Source organism: Balaenoptera acutorostrata, chromosome 6 (genome assembly GCF_949987535.1).
Source record: "Balaenoptera acutorostrata chromosome 6, mBalAcu1.1, whole genome shotgun sequence".
NCBI lineage: Eukaryota > Metazoa > Chordata > Mammalia > Artiodactyla > Balaenopteridae > Balaenoptera > Balaenoptera acutorostrata.
In genome coordinates this window covers 24023304-24040905 of record NC_080069.1, presented here as the reverse complement: position 1 = coordinate 24040905, position 17602 = coordinate 24023304, and the positions used below count along the sequence as shown (strand labels likewise).

The following is a 17602-nucleotide window of genomic DNA, read 5'->3' as shown; positions in this document are numbered from 1 at the left end:
ATAAACATGTTATTTCATCTTATGCTTAGGGCATCTCAGTTCTCATATCTGCTCAAAAGTAGGCATGTAAATCAGATTGAAAGTTAATAAATATACACATTTATTTGCTCCATTATTTGGGTTCCTTATGAAACAAGGAATGTTATTTGGAATGTTGTAAGACGTTCAGCTTGACTGAAGACTAACTGTATTAGCCCCACATTCCAGTTATGTGGGATCCAATTATAGGTCAGTCTCTTGCACTTAGCACTTAATGATGTCTTCCCTTCTTTCTGCCACTTTTAGTAAAATGAAAGCCAGAGAGAAGTACCAATCTGACCTGTGGTTAGAAATTGAACACCTGAATAAGGGTGAGGAACTCAGATCTAAAAGGGTATGGGGCTCAGTGTTGCCTAAATCAGGACCTATTGCGCTACACGTCCATGGGCCCAGCTGGCTACAAGGGAGCCAGTTTACTATGAAGGTGGGAGATTAGCTCTTGGAAGCCAGCTTAGAGCCCAAGGTTAGTGTGTGTGTGTGTGTGTGTGTGTGTGTGTGTGTGTGTTTCTACTCTCATTTGGTAAAATATTCGAAGAGCCATTTTGTTGGGTTTTATTTTATACAATTTAGAGATTTTTCTATCACAAAGAAAGCAAAATATTATGCTTAACTGGAACTACCTTTTTTTCAGCATGACGAAATATTTCATAAAACATGTTTGTCATTGGTAAAACTTTTCAATTCATACCAATCACTTCCCAGTTTTGGAATGCTCCCATGTGTTGCAGCATGAGGCAAACCACTCTGGCGATGGGGAAGTCGGCTGTTGTTCAAATTGGACAGAGTCGAGGCAACACGGGTCCGTGTGTTCAGAGCTGTAAGAGGCAGAGTGGGATACGGCAAAGCGCAGCTGCGGAGACGTCATGGGACACTCCCTCAGACTTGCATCACGATGCCCCTCATCCTCCTCCGCTCTTCATCCTCCGCGATCCCGCTTTAAGCCATTTTCAACTATCTCTTAACCTTTTTGTTCTCCACTAAGATTTCCTGACATTTGCCCATGACTCTGGAAGCTAAGAATGTGTCACCCTTTTCAGTACATGGGTTTCTTAAGTTTTTCTCATTATGAGGGTATTAATAATATGAGAATTTAATTTTTTAAAAAAACTGTGGATGTTACTTTTAACTGAAGGGATATTTTATTGTCTTAACAGAAGCCATTTCTTATGCAAATGAGTTAGTGGAGCTTCTACCTGTCTGAGTTCCCCTTTCCTTTCATGCCCCAGTTTTTTGGCTCACATTGGCCTGGATTAGAGTCCCATGACTCTGGGCCTGTGCCAGCTGATGAATATTCTGGAAGGGAGAGAGTAGGCTCATAAGGAATTCAGGATAGGCAAACTCTGGAAGTAAATATTTGTCCAATAAATAGTTGTGAGTGGACTTTTTTATGGGCAATAGAAGAAACAATTAAAGAGAACTTGAGTACCCTTGCAAAGATGAGAACCAAGACAGGTTCTAATTCAAGAGAGGCGTAGGAAGCACTGAATGTAGGGTAAGTGATGTAGCGTGCTCAGGTGGTGGTGCTTCCGGGGCTCAGGCTGCAGCAAAGAAGTCAAGGCCAGAGTATCGCTCACTACACAGCACCAGCGGATGGGGTACTTTGGATAACAAAACATTGATAGGTGGGAGTAATGATAGGTTTGACAATTTTTAGAAGGAACCTAAAAGAGAAAGACTACATATCTATCTATCTATATATATCTCTATATATCTATATAATCACAATACTTTATCAAGTTAACATTTTTATCCTGGAATTTTATTTTTACCATTAGTTTTTCTCTAAATGCTGCAGAGCAATACTATCTTTGTGCGGTATTATGTGGCATTTCTGAACACCTTTCCTTGTTTGAGTATTAAGCAATTGTGTTTAGTGATTTATAGCTGGAAAATTCATACTCCTGGCAATGTCAGTTGCTAAAGGTATGCTTGTTAGAGAAAGTCTGAATTCGTGCTTTTTCTTCTCTCATATTTAAGTAAAATTATAATCTTACAATAAGACTTCATTTTGAATATATTTAAAGTTAGTAAAATTGCTAAATGATAATGCATGGAATTTCTTTAAAGTTCCTTTAAGGAAAAAAACCTTGTAGTTGGATACTTTATTCTGTCTAAATAAACAAAGCCTTGACAATATGATAAAAGTTTTAAGTATAATTAATATTTGTTTTATGTCTGCCTGTGTTCTTCTTATAGAAACTTAGGCAAAGAAATGCATACATTTGACCCTCCATATCTGCGGGTTTCGCATCTGTGGATTCAACCAACTCAGATCAAAAACATTAAATTAAAAAATTCCAGAAAGTTCCAAAAAGGAAAACTTGAATTTGCCATGCACCAGCAACTATTTACATAGAATTTACGTTGAATTTGCCACCTGCCAGCAACTATTTACATAACATTTACATTGTATTAGGTACTATGAGTATTCTAGAGATGATTTAAAGTATACAGGAGGATGTGGGTAGGTTATATGTAAATACTACATCATTTTATATAAAGAACTTGAGCATCAGAGGATTTTGGTATCTGCAGTGGGTACTGTAATGAATCTCCTCTGGATACTGAGGGGTAACTGTACTAGGTACCTAAGAGGAATCATTTGAAATTGATTCCTGAAGTGGGGAGAAACTAGCATAGGAAAAGCAGCCATCATTGGCATCACCATATTGCTGAAATCCCCTTGGGGCTTCTAAAATTGTTTCAAGTTCTATATAAACCTAATACTATTAGGGAAAAGAAAGCTGTGATTTGACACACAGGAGTTAATTCATGAAAACTTATATAATTTATTTATATACTTCCATTATAAGTTTACCATAAATTTGCTAAAAATTATTGTTTCGTTTGAGATGCAGAATGCTTAGACATATTAAATGTACTTAACATACACAAATAAATATAAACATCCTTTGACTTAAGTATATATAGATGATAGATCAGATTACCTCTGAAAATATGGTTTGAGAACAATTTTAAAGAGATTAAGGTCCAAAAAGGCATGAACGTTAGTTTCAATTTTCTGAGTTTAATAAATGTTTGCTGTTGTGTTCCAGGTTTAGTGCTACCAGACCCAAGTTCATCTTCCTTGGCACGTTTTAATACAACTACCTATGCCGTGGCTCAGTGTGAAGTAAGTACTAAACTTCTTGAGTATGTTCTACAGCCACTTCAGCAGTCACTGATGTGCTCAGAGTGGCACTTTCTTCTTGCAATAAAACTGTTTTTAATATTATTCCCTGAGAGAGGCCTGAAGTCTTGATATAAGCACATAGGAAAGAAACAGTTTTCATGGAAAGTAAGGCTGCAAGTTTATGTAAGTTACAAGGTCATCTGTATTAGAATTAAAATAACAAACAAAATATTTTACACTGTGAACTATGACACACGTACAGAAAAGTGTAAAAAACACCTCTATAGTCCGCACTCAGGTGAAGACAGGAAACACGACTGATGCCCCAGAAGTGTGCCCTTCTAGTTGGTAGCAAGCCCTCCCTCTCTGCTGTGGGCAACTGCTACTCTGCTGCTCATGGTAAGGACGTCCTTGTTTTTGTTATGTTTTTACACACGATGTATGCATCCCTACACAAGAGGATTTAATTTTAGAATGTATGTAAGTGGAATCATACTGTATATGTCCTTTTGTGTCGCAGCATGGGTGAGTTTCATCCATGTGCAGCAATAATATGTTCAACTGTATTTCAATATATATGATGGTCCATTATATGAATATATTGTAGTTTATTTACCCATTCTATTATTGAGGAACCCTTGGATATACGTCTGGCTCCAGTCAGAAAAATAGGAACTGTAACAGTTATTTTAATGGAGACATTTTATTTTATCTATTTATTTTGAAAAGCTTTATTTAGGTGCAGTTGATATACAACTGATGTACATATTTAACGTATATAGTTTGATGACTTTGTACATACACATACACCCATGAAACCATCACCACAAAGTAATAGATATATCAATTACCTCCAAAAATTTCCTTGTGCTTCTTCTTTGTTGTTGTAAGAACACTCTTTTTGTTTGTTTGTTTTTTATGCTTCTTTGCTGTGTGGCATGCAGGGTCTTAGTTCCCCAACCAGGGATTGAACCCTGGGCCCCAGCAGTGGAAGCTCAGAGTCCTAACCACTTGACTGCCAGGGAATTCCTGTAAGAACGCTTAACATAAACCCTTTTAACAAGTTCTTAAGTGCATTTAACCGTATGGTTAACTATCGGCACAACGTTGTACAGCAGATCTCTAGAATTTATTCATCTTGCGTAACTGAAACTTTGCACTCACTGACAGACATTTCCCCATTTTCCTCTCCCCGCAGTCACTGACATTCACCATTCCACTCTCTGCTTCTATGAGTCTGACTATTTTAGATTCTTCTTATAAGTGGAATCATGCAGTATTTGTCCTTCTGTGACTGGCTTATTTCACTTAGCATAATGTCCTCTGGGTTCATTCCTTTATTTTAAAACAGAGAATTGGTTAAACAGACATTGGAGGACTAAAAATGCAAAAAGCAAACGGTGAGGTGACACAGAGGCAGGAGAAGCTACCATCTCTGGAGCTTGAAAAACAAAAGGAAGGGGTTGGGGTTTAAGAACCTAGAAGCTTAGAAGATGGGGCTGGTTCACAGAGTGTAGAAGGAGACTGCGGACCAGGACCCACTGCTGCTGGAAGGAAGGGCTCTGCAGGCAATTACAGAATCGTTGTGCACTAGGCAAAAGGAAACACCAGACTTTTCAGAGATGGTAAACACTGGCTCTTTGTCAATGCTAATTTCTGGGACACAAAGCACCACCAATGTCCACAAGTCAGCCTGGAGCTATATCATACAGGAGGTAAATGACATTTTGGGCTGGGACTGTGTCTCAGTGGACTCCAAGGGACCGTGAATCTAACCTGTGGTTACTGAATATATAATTTGAATAAATATACTAAAAAACTGGTATGATCCATGCATGATCTCTGCAGTCTGGGGAGTGAGGGAGGCCTATTATGGTAAGAAGAGCCAGATGGAAGCCCTGAGGCCTTCTCTTTGGGGTAGTCTGGTAGGCAGAATTTGAATTGACCTTTAGAATTAGTTTTTGCCACCTGCTGTACATACCCTGTAAAATCCCCTCCCCTTGAGTGTGGGGAGGATCAGTGAAAATGATAGAATATCATTCTTATCATTAGGTTACTCATCAGTTGACTTTGAGTTAATGAAAAGGGAGACTATGCTAGGTGGACCAGACATAATAAGGTGAGCTCTTTACAAGAAGGTTGAGTGTCAGAGAGATGCTATTATGCTGACCTTGAAGATGCAGCCCCCGTGAGTTTTATAGCTGCAAGGAAATGAGTTCTGCTAACAGCCGCATGAACTGGAAAGAGGACCCCAAACCTCAAATGGGATACCAGCCTTTCTGATACTTTGATTTCAGCCTTGTGAGACTCTGAGCAGATTACCCAGCCATGCCAAGCCCAGATTCTTGACATGCATGACTGTGAGATAATAAATGGGTATTGTTTCAAGGTGCCACGTTTGTGGTAAATGGTTACTCAGCAATAGAAAACTAATGCAAATAGTAAAGCAAAAGCAATACCAATGTCCTGGGGGCAGTTGAAGAAGGTAGTGCAAAGATTTGAAAAATGCAGGGCTGGTTGTCTTTTTCAATCTCTTTTAATCACCTACTTGCCCTGTGCAAAAGCACATAGATATTGGAGAATGCCGTAGTTTATTGAAGCTTAATCAAACGGTGGCTGTAGTTTCAGCTCCTATTCTGCATCTCTTATATTTATGGGAGAAAAATTTTAAGAAGCTCTTGTACCTGGTTCATAGTTACCAATCTTACAAATGCTTTTGTTCCTTTTATACCAATTTGTAGGTTCGGTTTTGTGCACAAAATGATTTGGTTGCTTTTTTGGCTGATGATAATTGTAAAATAATAGTGATTTTCAGAAATATCTCTATTTCAAAGATGTTAAAATGTAAAAAACAATGTGCATCTTAGAATTTGTAAAATATGGTTAATGATAATCTTGGAAATAAATTCAGGGAAGCAATAATAAAATATGGCATGGCATATTTAAAAAAAGAATCAGTGGACATAACTGGCAGCAAAATGAAGACAGTGGAAGGGAGAATTTGTGAATTAAAAGACAAACCAGAACAAGATGGAGAGAGAAAATAGAAAATACAGCAGAGAGGATAAAAATTGTAGGAATTAAGTGAGAAATTCCCAGCAGTTGGCTCAAGTCCTGAAAGGTGAGTAGAGAGAGCAGAGCAATAGTTAAAAATGTCATAGCGGAGACTTTTTCAGACTCAAGACTAGATCCACAGATGCAAGAAGCTTAGAAATTCCAAGCATGATAAAGGAGAATATATTCATGTCTAGATACATTGTAGAGCTGCAGAAAATGATGAAGAACAAAATCTTTAAGTCATCCAGAGAAAAAAGATTGATTACCCTAAAAATAATAACAGAGGGAATGATAGCTGAATTCTTAAAAATTTCAACAGAAGCTAGAAGAGGAAAGATATATTCAATGTACTATAAGAAAATAACTGTAAACCTACCTATCAAAAATGAGGATGAATTTTTTATTTACAGATAAATGAAAATTAAGAGAAGAGGATCTGTCAGCAACAAAATCTCATTAAAGGAAATTCTAAAGAGTGTAGTTTAGGCAGTAGGAAACTGATCCCAAATGGTAGGTCTAAGATAGGAAAGGAAAAAAGAACAAAGAAAGTGGTAAATATATAAGCAAATGTAAATTAGCATTGACTGAATAAAACAGTGATAATCTCTACAGAATTAAAAAACAAACCAAGATGGACTTTCAAATGGAGATAATAACATTTAATTCAAAAGAGGGGTAAATGAATTGAAAGTATTCCAAGATCCATGTATTGCTCAGGAGGAGGGTAAGGATTTGATCAAATTCAGATTTGTGGAGTTAATTGTACATGCTTTAATTTCTAGGGAAAGTACAAATAGGATAGGAACAGTATTAACAAGTTCAAAGGTGAAAAAGTAATTATAACCATATTTTGCTAATCTAACAAGACAAGAAAGGAGAGGAAAAGAAACAAGGAATAGATGGGACAAATAGCACAAACTAAGATGATAGAAATAAATCTCAGTAAGTCAGTAACTAAAATGATTAAAAGGGAAGAAAATTACGCCAGTGAAAAAATAAAGATTGTCAGACTAGATAAAAATAAAATCTAACATATACTGTCCATAAGGGAAACATCTAAAACATAAGTATACAGAAAGCATTAATATCTAAACATTAGCTAAAACAAGTTACATAAATATCAGATAAAATAAAATCTAAAGCAAAAAAAATTATTGTAGGTAAAGAAAGTCAATTATATAATAAAGGTTATTTTACCTGGAAGTCACACTAATCTTAAATATATATTGACCATATAATGTAGTCTAAATATAAATAATATGGAATTTGACAGAACTACAAGAAGAAATAGACAAACTGACAACTATAGTGGAAGATCTGAACACACATTTCTCAGTAATTGACAGACAATATTTGAATAAAATGATTAACAAAAGTGGACAAACATGGAAAGTGGACAAATATAGAACAGTTCACATAACACATGCCGAATGCATTTTCTCTTTAAAATCACAAAAACATTAACAAAAATAAGCAGATGGACCACAAACTAAGACTCAACAACAAATGTAAATGGATTGGACTCATGGAAAGTATGCTCTCTGACCATGAGAAAGCTAAGTTATAAATCAATATTTTAAAATATATGTTAAATTCCTAATGTAAATCAAGAAATACCTTTTTAAGTAAACTATGAATCAAAGGAGAAATTCTAATGGGTATTAGAAAATAGTTTGAAGTCAGTAATAAAATACTACATATCAACACTTGTGGAATGCAGCTAAAGCAGTATTTAGAAAAAATTTATAGCCTTATGTACATAAGATAGACAAGAAGAAAGCCTGAAAAGTTAATGGGCTAAGCATCCATTTTAAGAAGTTACAAAAAGAAAGCAATTTATACCCAAGGAAGGTGGAAGGCAAAAGTAAAAAAAAATAATGAAGTAAAAAGGTAACATAAAATAGAATGGAACAGTAAAGCCAATAGTTTCAACCTTGATAAAACTAACAAAATTGACAAAAGTGTGACATGGTTCATTAAGAAACAAACAAAGACACATAAAACCAATATGAGAAATGATAAAACAGGCATTATATCTGGGGCAGATAGTTAAAGATAACTATTGAAATCTATTTGAGTAGGCCACAGGGTGCTCAGACATTTGGCCAAACATTATTCGAGTGTGTTTGTGACTGTATTTTTGGATAAGATTAACATATAAATTGAGGGACTAAGTAAAGAAGATTGCTCTCCCCAATGTGAGTGGGCCTCATCTAATCAGTTGAAGACATGAATAGGTCACAAAGACTAACCCTCCAGAGAATCACTTCTTCTGATTGACTACTGAGCTGGGACATCAGTCTTTTCCTGCCTCTGGATCTGAACTGGAACTTTGGCTCTTCTTGGGTCTGAAAGCCTGCTGGCTTTTGGACTGGAACTTACACCATCAGTTCTCCTGGTTCCCAGGCCTTCAGATTTGACTGGAACTACATCATTGACTCTTTTGGGGCTCCAGCTTGTTGACTTCAGGTCTTGAGATTTCTAAGTCTGCATAATCATGTGAACCAATTCCTTACAATAAATAAATATATATAAAATATACATATAAATATATATTTATATAAGATAAAAACATATATATATATATACACACATACATAAGGATAAATAAAAAGATACAGATATTAAAAAGAATTGGCTCACATGATTATGAAACATAACCAATAGGAGATATAGATATATAGATACAGATACTGATATACATTCCTGGTGTTTCTGTTCCTCTCGAGAACACTAAGACAGATTTTGGTGCTTAGAAGAGAAGTGCTGCTGTAACAAATACCTACAAATGTGGACGGCTTTGGAACTGTAAAGGAGAGGGGATGGGAGAGTTTTGAGGTGTATGTTAGGAAAAGCCCAGATTGCTATGAAGGGATTGTTGGTAGAAATATGGACATTAAAGGTGATTCTGCTGACAGCTCAAAAAGAAAAAGGGAGAGGTGGAGAGAAAGCCTCCATCTACTTAGAAAAATATATAAATATTCATGAATAGAATATTGGTGGAGTGCAGATGTTCAGGGCCATTCAAATGGAAATGAGGAAGAGCTTATTGGAAATTGGAGGAAAGGTGATCCTTGTTATAAAGTGGCAAAGAACTTGGCTGAAGGGTGTTCTAGTGTTTTGTGGAAGGTAGAACTTGCAAGCAATGAGATTGGATATTTAGCAAATGAGATTTCTAAGCAAAGTATTGAAGGTGTGGCTTGGGTTTGCCTTACTGCTTACAGTAAAATGCAAGAGGAGAGATATGAATTGAAGAAGGAATTATTAAGCAAAAAGGAACCAGAAATTAGAAATTTAGAAAACTCTCAACCCAATCATATTGCAAAAAAAGAAAGCTTGTTCTGAAGAGAACACTGAGGGTGTGGCTGAACAGCCACTTGATAACAAGATCACGGGTATGACACAGGGATTTAATGAGTCATCTCAGCAGAGGCCAGGAATAGAGATGGCATTAAACCAGCAGAGACACTGCCAGTTTGAAGTAAAGGGGACAGAGAAAGCCAGGGAGAATGAAGGAAAGCTGTCAGACTTCTTGGGTTCTACAGAAGAGGACCTAGAGCTATGTGGCTGTGAACTTGCACTATTCTTAAAGGAAAGGCAAGAATGACCCGAAAGGCAATTCAGAGATCATGAGGGCTGCCACTCACATCATAGCCCCAGGGGACAAAACTATTTGCTCCTCTGTTTCAGAGGCAGAGCTTCTGTAGAAAGCCATGTGGGCAGGTCCCATCTAGCTGAAGGGGCAGGGTCACCCCACAGAGGAGTGGGGGGTGAGGGTGATGCTGCCACCTCGGTGGGCCAGGAAGGTAGGACATTGAGGCAAAGAGGATTCTTCTGGAGCCTTAAGATCTAATGGAGTCTGCCTTGCTATGTTTTGAACTTGCTTGGGACCTGCCACCCCCTCCTTCTCTCCTATTTCTCCCTTATGGAGTAGGAAAGTCTATCCTATGCCTGTCCCAACATTGTATTTTGGAAGCTCATAATATGTTTGGTTTTATAGATTCACAGCTTGGAGAGGAAGTTTGCCTCAGGATGAACTGTACCTCAAATCTCAAACATACTTGATTTAGATATTTAGATGAGACTTTGGACTTCAGGCACTAGGGATGGTGCTGAAATGAGTTAAGACTTCGTGACTGTTGTGCTGGAATGAATGTATTTTTCATATGGAAAGGACATGAATGTTGTGGGGCAGAAAACTATGAAATGAATTTTGTCCCCTGCTAAATTCTCATATTGAAACCCTGATCCCCAGTGTGACTGTATTTGGAGATAGTGTTTTTAGGAGGTAATTAAGGTTAAATGAGATCATAAGGGTGAGACCCTAGTCTGATAGTATTGGTGGCCTCTTCCATGTGAGGGCATAGTGAGGAGCCGGCTGTCTGCAAACTAGAAAGAAAATTCTCACCAGAAACCAACCACGGTGGCACCCTGATCTGAAACTTCCAGCCTCTAGAACGAAGAGAAATAAATCCCTGTTGTTTAGTCACCTAGTCCATGGTATTTTGTTTTGGCAGCTGTAGTTGACTAAGACACTCTCCAAATTATTGTATGTGGCTCCTGTAACCTGATACCAAAACCCGATGAGGACAATATTAGAAGGGAAGATTGTAGTCTAATCTTACTTGTGAACATACAGAATTCTTCTTTTGACATTAATGAGTATATTGTTGGTTTTATACCTGTTGTGAAAAATAAAGGTTTTGTCTTAACTGAAAACAGAGCTTTAATTTTTAGCCACTGATTTAAAAGATTATTGAGGGTAAGGCTAGGATAACAGTGTTCCTATGGCTGTTAAAGACAAAGGTACACAATCCAGGCTTTTGGCTGAAAATACAGAAGCATTCTTTGAACTGTAGTTTGAATTTTAACAAGAACATGTATGCTTTATCTGTGCTGATAGCAATGACATTCCTTGGAACACTTCAAAGATTATATACATTGTTTTCAGTATATTTCATCATTATTGCCCAATGGTAGAACATCTTCATAAAACACATACCAAATCTGATCTTTTGTACACTCTTAGCTCTACAGTGGGAATTCCCATGAAATGCTGAACATAATGAATTCTTTAAAAAACATTGCTAAATGGAATCCAGTTATATATAAAAAGAATAACACAGCATGACTAATTTGGCATTATCCCTGATACACAAAGTTTGACTTTAGAAAATGAATGAGCGTAACATAATAACAGATTAAAAATAAAAACCATATATCAATAAAAGCATAAGAACATCTGATAAAATTCAACATTCTTTTATGATACAAAAACAAAAGCAAAACCCCTCTTCCCAACTAGAAATAGAAAAGAACTTCCTTAATCTGATGGAAGGTATCAGCACCAGCAACAGAGTTCATAGCAAACAGTGTAATTAGTGGTAAAATACTGAAACTTTTCCATTTTTATATTTAGGGACACGACAAAGATGCCTGCTATGACTATTTCTAATCATTATGAAATGCAGGGTCTTTCAATAAATTTTTAGAATTAATAAAAGAGTTTCACAAGGTGGTTAACTACCATGTCAATGTACAAAAATCAATATACAGAGTATATTGTATGTACAGAATATATTGACTACAATGTAATATATAGAAATAGATATATATCACATCAATATACTCAAATGTCTTTCTATAGACGAAGAAGAAATATTAAATAATTACCTTTTTAAACACACACCATTTACAATAGCATAAGAAATCAAGTATTTAGAAACAAATCTAACAATAGCTAAAAGGCCTCTAGGAAGAAATATTATAAAATTTAAAGAGGGACACTTGAAAAGGCCTAAATTAAATAGAGAGTAACACTATAACCCTAGATTGAAAGACTGAATATTATAAAGATATTAATTCTCCCTTAACTGATAATATATCAGTTCAATCAAGATTCCATCAAGGGCTTCCCTGGTGGCGCAGTGGTTGAGAATCTGCCTGCTAATGCAGGAGACACGGGTTCGAGCCCTGGTCTGGGAAGATCCCACATGCCACGGAGCAGCTGGGCCCGTGAGCCACAGCTGCTGAGCCTGCGCGTCTGGAGCCTGTGCCCCGCAACGGGAGGGGCCGCGATAGTGAAAGGCCCGCGCACCGCGATGAAGAGCGGTCCCCGCACCGCGATGAAGAGTGGCCCCCACTTGCCGCAACTAGAGAAAGCCCTCGCACGAACCGAAGACCCAGCACAGCCAAAAATAAATAAATAAATAAATAATAAATAAAATTTAAAAAAAAAAAAAAAAAAAAGATTCCATCAAGATTGAAGATTCAATATAATATATCAAGATTCAATATAATCTTGATTAAAATCCTATTTTTTTATGGAATTCGCAATTTATATGGAAACACAAAAAGCCAAGAAAGTAAAAATGCTTTTGAAGAACAAATTGGCACTCAAAAGTATCAAGACATTATAAAACTACAGTAATTAAAACTGTATGGTATTTGCAAAAGCATAGACACATAGACCAGTGGAACACAACAGTTCCCAGAAGAAATGTATTAGGAATACTTAATTTATTATAATGCTAGTAGTGTAGAACAGTGGGAAAAAGACCATTAAAACACAAGCCTTAGAGTGGAGATAGATACTTGTAACACATACAACTAACAAAGGCTCATATCCAGAATATGTGAGGAGCCCTGTAAATCAATACAAAAAAGACAGTCAACCCAGTGGGAAAGTGGCAAGAAATTTAACAGACTACTCATAAAAGAGGAAATCCAAATAGACAATAAACGTATTAAAAGTTCTAAACCTCATGAGATGCCACTAGTTAAAATAATTAAAATAAAATGACTATAAAAGCAAGTGTTGGTGAGTATTTGAAGCAATATGAACCTGCATACACTATAATTTCATTTCTAGAAATACATCCTACAGGAATGCTTGCACATTTTATGCAAGGAGATACGTAGAAGAATGTTTGTAACAGCTAAAACACAAGTGTTCATCAAAGTGTAGAATGAATAAAGAAATTATGTTATGTTAATATAATGGAATACACTATAGTAATAAAAATGAATAAATTATAGCTGCATACAACACCATGAATGAATCTCTCAGCATAATGTTGAGTGAAAAAAGCCAGGCACAAAAAAGAACACACTATGAGCAAAATTAAACTATGGTTTTTGTGTTAGTTTCAGCCTACTGGTAGTGATGCTCTTGGCTAGGAATGCCCGGGGCACTCACCTGGGCCATAGTACTTGTAGTGAGTCCCACAGACATTCCTCTCCACCACCACAGGGGCCATTGTTGTGGCTGGACCAAGCCTTGTGGTTCTTATTATGATAGCAGGATGTGCTTCAGTAAAAACTATCAGGGAACTTTGAGGAACAGGATTGATCACTCACAGGTCCTGGAGGGTACATGGCATACCCAGTGGCCACACAACGAGGTGGCAGGTAGAGAGAATGGGAGAGAAAGTGGTCCCAGGGCTCTGCTTTTGTTAGGATGGAGGGTAGGGTGTCTCGGGTTTCAGGGTTTCACTATTGTCTAATTTAAAGCTTAAGATCAGGATTCAGGGCATGGAAAGGGATAAACGGGTGGCTCAAGTGGTCAGTTATCTAGGTTGCTGAGGGCTTTCTGAAAGGAAACTTCGTGGCTGGGGGTGACAACTCCTTATATGGTTGTTATGCTGGTAGCTGAGTCATAGGCAGGCAAGATGTTTATTCACGATGGATGTCTTTTGTAATGGATGCCTCAGCAATCCAAAGTTTAATATCATGCACTTATACTACAATCCAAAGTTTAATGTCAGGCACTTGCACTACAGTAGTGTTTAGGGATGCAGATGTAATGTGCTAAAATTCTAAACAAATGCAAAGAGATGATCAAAGGTAGTTTCCTTTGGGGAAGGAAGGCAGTTGACTGGGACACAAGAGGGGCTTCTTTTGCCATAGGCGGTATGTCCCTGGTTGTTTGCATCATAATACTTAATTAGCATTATATATTTGAGTTATGCCCTTTTTCCATTTAGTTGCTACACCTCACACTGAAAAACTAGTTTGCAAAAAAAAAAAAAAGGAGAGAGAGAGAGGATATAAACAGACCAGCTGGTGAAGTAGAGGGTAGTGATTGTGAAGGATGTGGCTGTGATCTGAGGGTGGGAGGGTGGCATATGGAGAAGGCAGCTAATGGAGGTGGGAAGACTTGAGTTTCAGTTGTGCCAGGCATTGTGCTGAGAGTTGCACACACACGGTGGATGAGGACTCTGTCCCAGTGAGGCTCATGGCCCTACCAGGAAACACGTCTATTAGCAACAGGCAAATCTCGCTGGTTTTAAAGTTCCAGCCTTCAGTGTTAGGCTCAAGTATTTTGTTGGGAGACTTGTTGATCTCTAAAGTATTAGCCACATAGAAAATTGTACTAGGAATCAATCCAAAAGCAGACTTTTAAATTCGCCACACCAAAAAAAAAAAAAAATTAATCAAATGTTATATGAATAGCAGTACACTGTATTTCATAACAGTGGTCACATGAATTAACAATGGAAGATACTGAGAAAATAAACTGGGCATTTGGGGATTTAAGCCACATGTCTGATGCCACCTTGAAATGAAAGCAAGCTTAAGAAGTAATTTACTAACCAAAGCTTTTTGCTTTGCACATCATCTATTATTTCTGTTCCTTATTATTTGGTCTTATTCTCTAAAGAGAGTTTATTCTGTTCGCCAAAAAACGTGCTCATACAAACCCATAGAACTTTCTAAGAGTCTACGACTAAGGTGTGCTCAGGGCTGTGTTAGCCTTTCTATAATCTCTACCAGCTCCCCCCACCCCTAAATCCCAGTTACAACTGCTATCACCACCACAACCATCTCATGTATATTACATATTATGTGTAAAGAAAATAGCAAAACACTATTTTTGTTCTCTAGAACCATATGAAGTACCATATGGAGTGTATGCAACTCCAGGAGGGCTGCCCTATAGCCTCCTCACTAAATTACGCACTATAGTGTAACAGGGAAGAGCAAATTCTGACTCCATGATTCTGTTTCTTTTACTTTAACGTTTGCTTTTCATTGTTTTTGTTATTGTTACAATCACTGGCCTGCCACAGGGAACCCTGCCCCTCTTCCTGAGTGTTAAACTAAAAGGCCTTTGTTCACCTCACAGGGAGACATTCTGACCCTGTCCACCTGTGAATTGCTACAGAAAAGAAGAAATTAACACATCCCCTCCCCAATGCAGGCCAAGTGAGCAGGAGATATTTTGCAAGATAAATGGCCTTTTCACTTTACTTCCTCCCCTCCTCCCCCTCTCTGTTCTATAAAAGAAACTGGCAACCAGACCCCATAAGGTGGGTTTTTTGGGTACACTAGTCTGCCATTTTCTCAGTCTGATGTCTTTCCGAATAAAGTCCTTATTCCTTGCCTCAGCACCTTGTCTCCCAATTTATTGGCCTGTCATGTGGCAAGCCGGCTTGGTAACAATATGATCTTCCAAAGTAAAGTTTAAAAATTTCTAAACATAAAAGATGGTGACCCCTGAGTGCCACTATTTCTACACTGTGAAATAAGCAGGGGTTTGCATTTGCACCATTAGTCACAATTATTAATCACAATGATTAGTTTCTTTTACTTTCATTTAATGCCTAATCTGGTGTGGGGGAGGAAAGATTTTTGTCTACCTTCTTTGGGTCTTTGGCTGGGCCTAAGACTTAAATTGACGTAAGACAGATAAACAGGAGAAAAGCATACACATTTTATTGAATTTTTACATGTACATGGGAGCCTTCCCAAGAGAAAGAAGACCTGAAGTGACCAGAGTAAGAAGCTTTTACACTTTTTTAGTCAAAGAAACAGTAAATTTGTGAAGAATTGATAGACAAAGTGGTTTGGGTTATGGGTAATGAATGGTGAAGTAACAAGGAAGATATGGGTTGTTTAACAAGGTTTGTATATGCAGCCTTCATGGCCTTAAATTCGCTGTGTCTGGTGATAAGAATGTCTTCCCTCCTCCTGGTACAGGGAGGGTGCCTTTCACAGGGGAGGTCTATATCTTGCCTTCAGGAGGACAAAGGAGGGTCACAGTGTCCTTGCATGGCTGTTTCTCAAGTATTTTAATTCAAATAATTAATATGTCAAAGTGGCATATTTTGGGGTGATATATTCTGAATCTTTTTACTAGGTACCCTCAGGGATAGAATTCTTACCTTTAGTTTCTAGTTCATTTCTCTATTACCCACTGTGGATGAAATCTACCTGCTCAATTTTTTTTTTTTTTTTTTTGATGTCATGGTACCTCCACATGGGATGGAATGATGGATGTGCAACAGCACCTGCTAAAGAGAAGGTGCAGGTGGGAACAGCTGTGTCCACTATTGAAGCATTATGGCTATGGTTTTGTAGGTTGACATATTTCTAACAAATATACTAAAATAATAATTTTCTCACCCATTATTAGGAAGCATTGTAATGTTCATGACTTCCATTAAGAGTCCTGAATTCTTCACAGTGATCTCTTAAATTTTTGTTTTCCCTAACTTGTTTTTCTAGGCTGATCCAATTGAGAACATATTTGAACAGAATCTAAATATCAAGTTTTACATCAGTTCCAGATCCACATCTCCATCCTCATACAGTGGAGACGAAGCAGACCCAGTGAAGGTGCCTCTCTGTGGTAGCTTTGCTTCAGAACTTTTCACTTGTAACAAACAAAGGGAGGCTGAATCCCATTCAGAAACATTGTTGTTTCTCTCCTAATCAGATGCATTGCTTAGGAAGAGTCTATAGAGAATATTAAGTTTAACTGATAACACAGGAAGATTTGAAATTCAAATGAGAAAACTGCTCCTGAAAATCAGTGAAAAAAGAAAAAAATTCTACCTGCACTTGAACAGAGAACTTAATGAAGGGGTCTACTATGAAGCGAGGATTTAAAAGAGCAGAGAGCACAGTTAGGTGAATGATGAAATGGTCAGTAAAACTTGTGGTACAAAGCATGAGGGGACATGGTCTGGCAGGGAAAATTTTCTTGTTATTTGCATTGTTTTAATTAACATTACAGAGTCATGCTATAACAGGAATATTTTACACAATCATATCATAACTCAAGTCTGGTATTATGTAAGGCATAAAAATACATTTGCTAAACAGACTCACAGACTTCGAAAACAAACTTATGGTTGCCAAAGGGGAAACATGGGGGGGAGGGATAAACTAGAAGTTTGGGATTAACAAATACACACTAGTATATATAAAATAGATAATCAACAAGGACCTCCTTTATAGCACAAGGACCTCTACTCAGTATTCTGTAATAACCTATATGGAAAAGAATCTGAAAAAGAATGGATATGTTTATATGTATAAATGAATCACTTTGCTGTACACCTGGAACTAACACAACATTGTAAATCA

General features: G+C 37.3%; 1 protein-coding gene across 1 annotated transcript in view; it reads left to right on the top strand.

The window, feature by feature from the left end:
* Positions 1-3693: 3693 nt before the first annotated feature.
* The window catches only part of LOC130708398 (V-type proton ATPase subunit B, brain isoform-like), a 60762-nt gene continuing 46853 nt past the window's right edge, over positions 3694-17602 (top strand). The window contains 1 exon segment of the mRNA XM_057548343.1: positions 3694-3697. Within this exon segment, the coding sequence (XP_057404326.1) occupies positions 3694-3697 (4 nt within the window).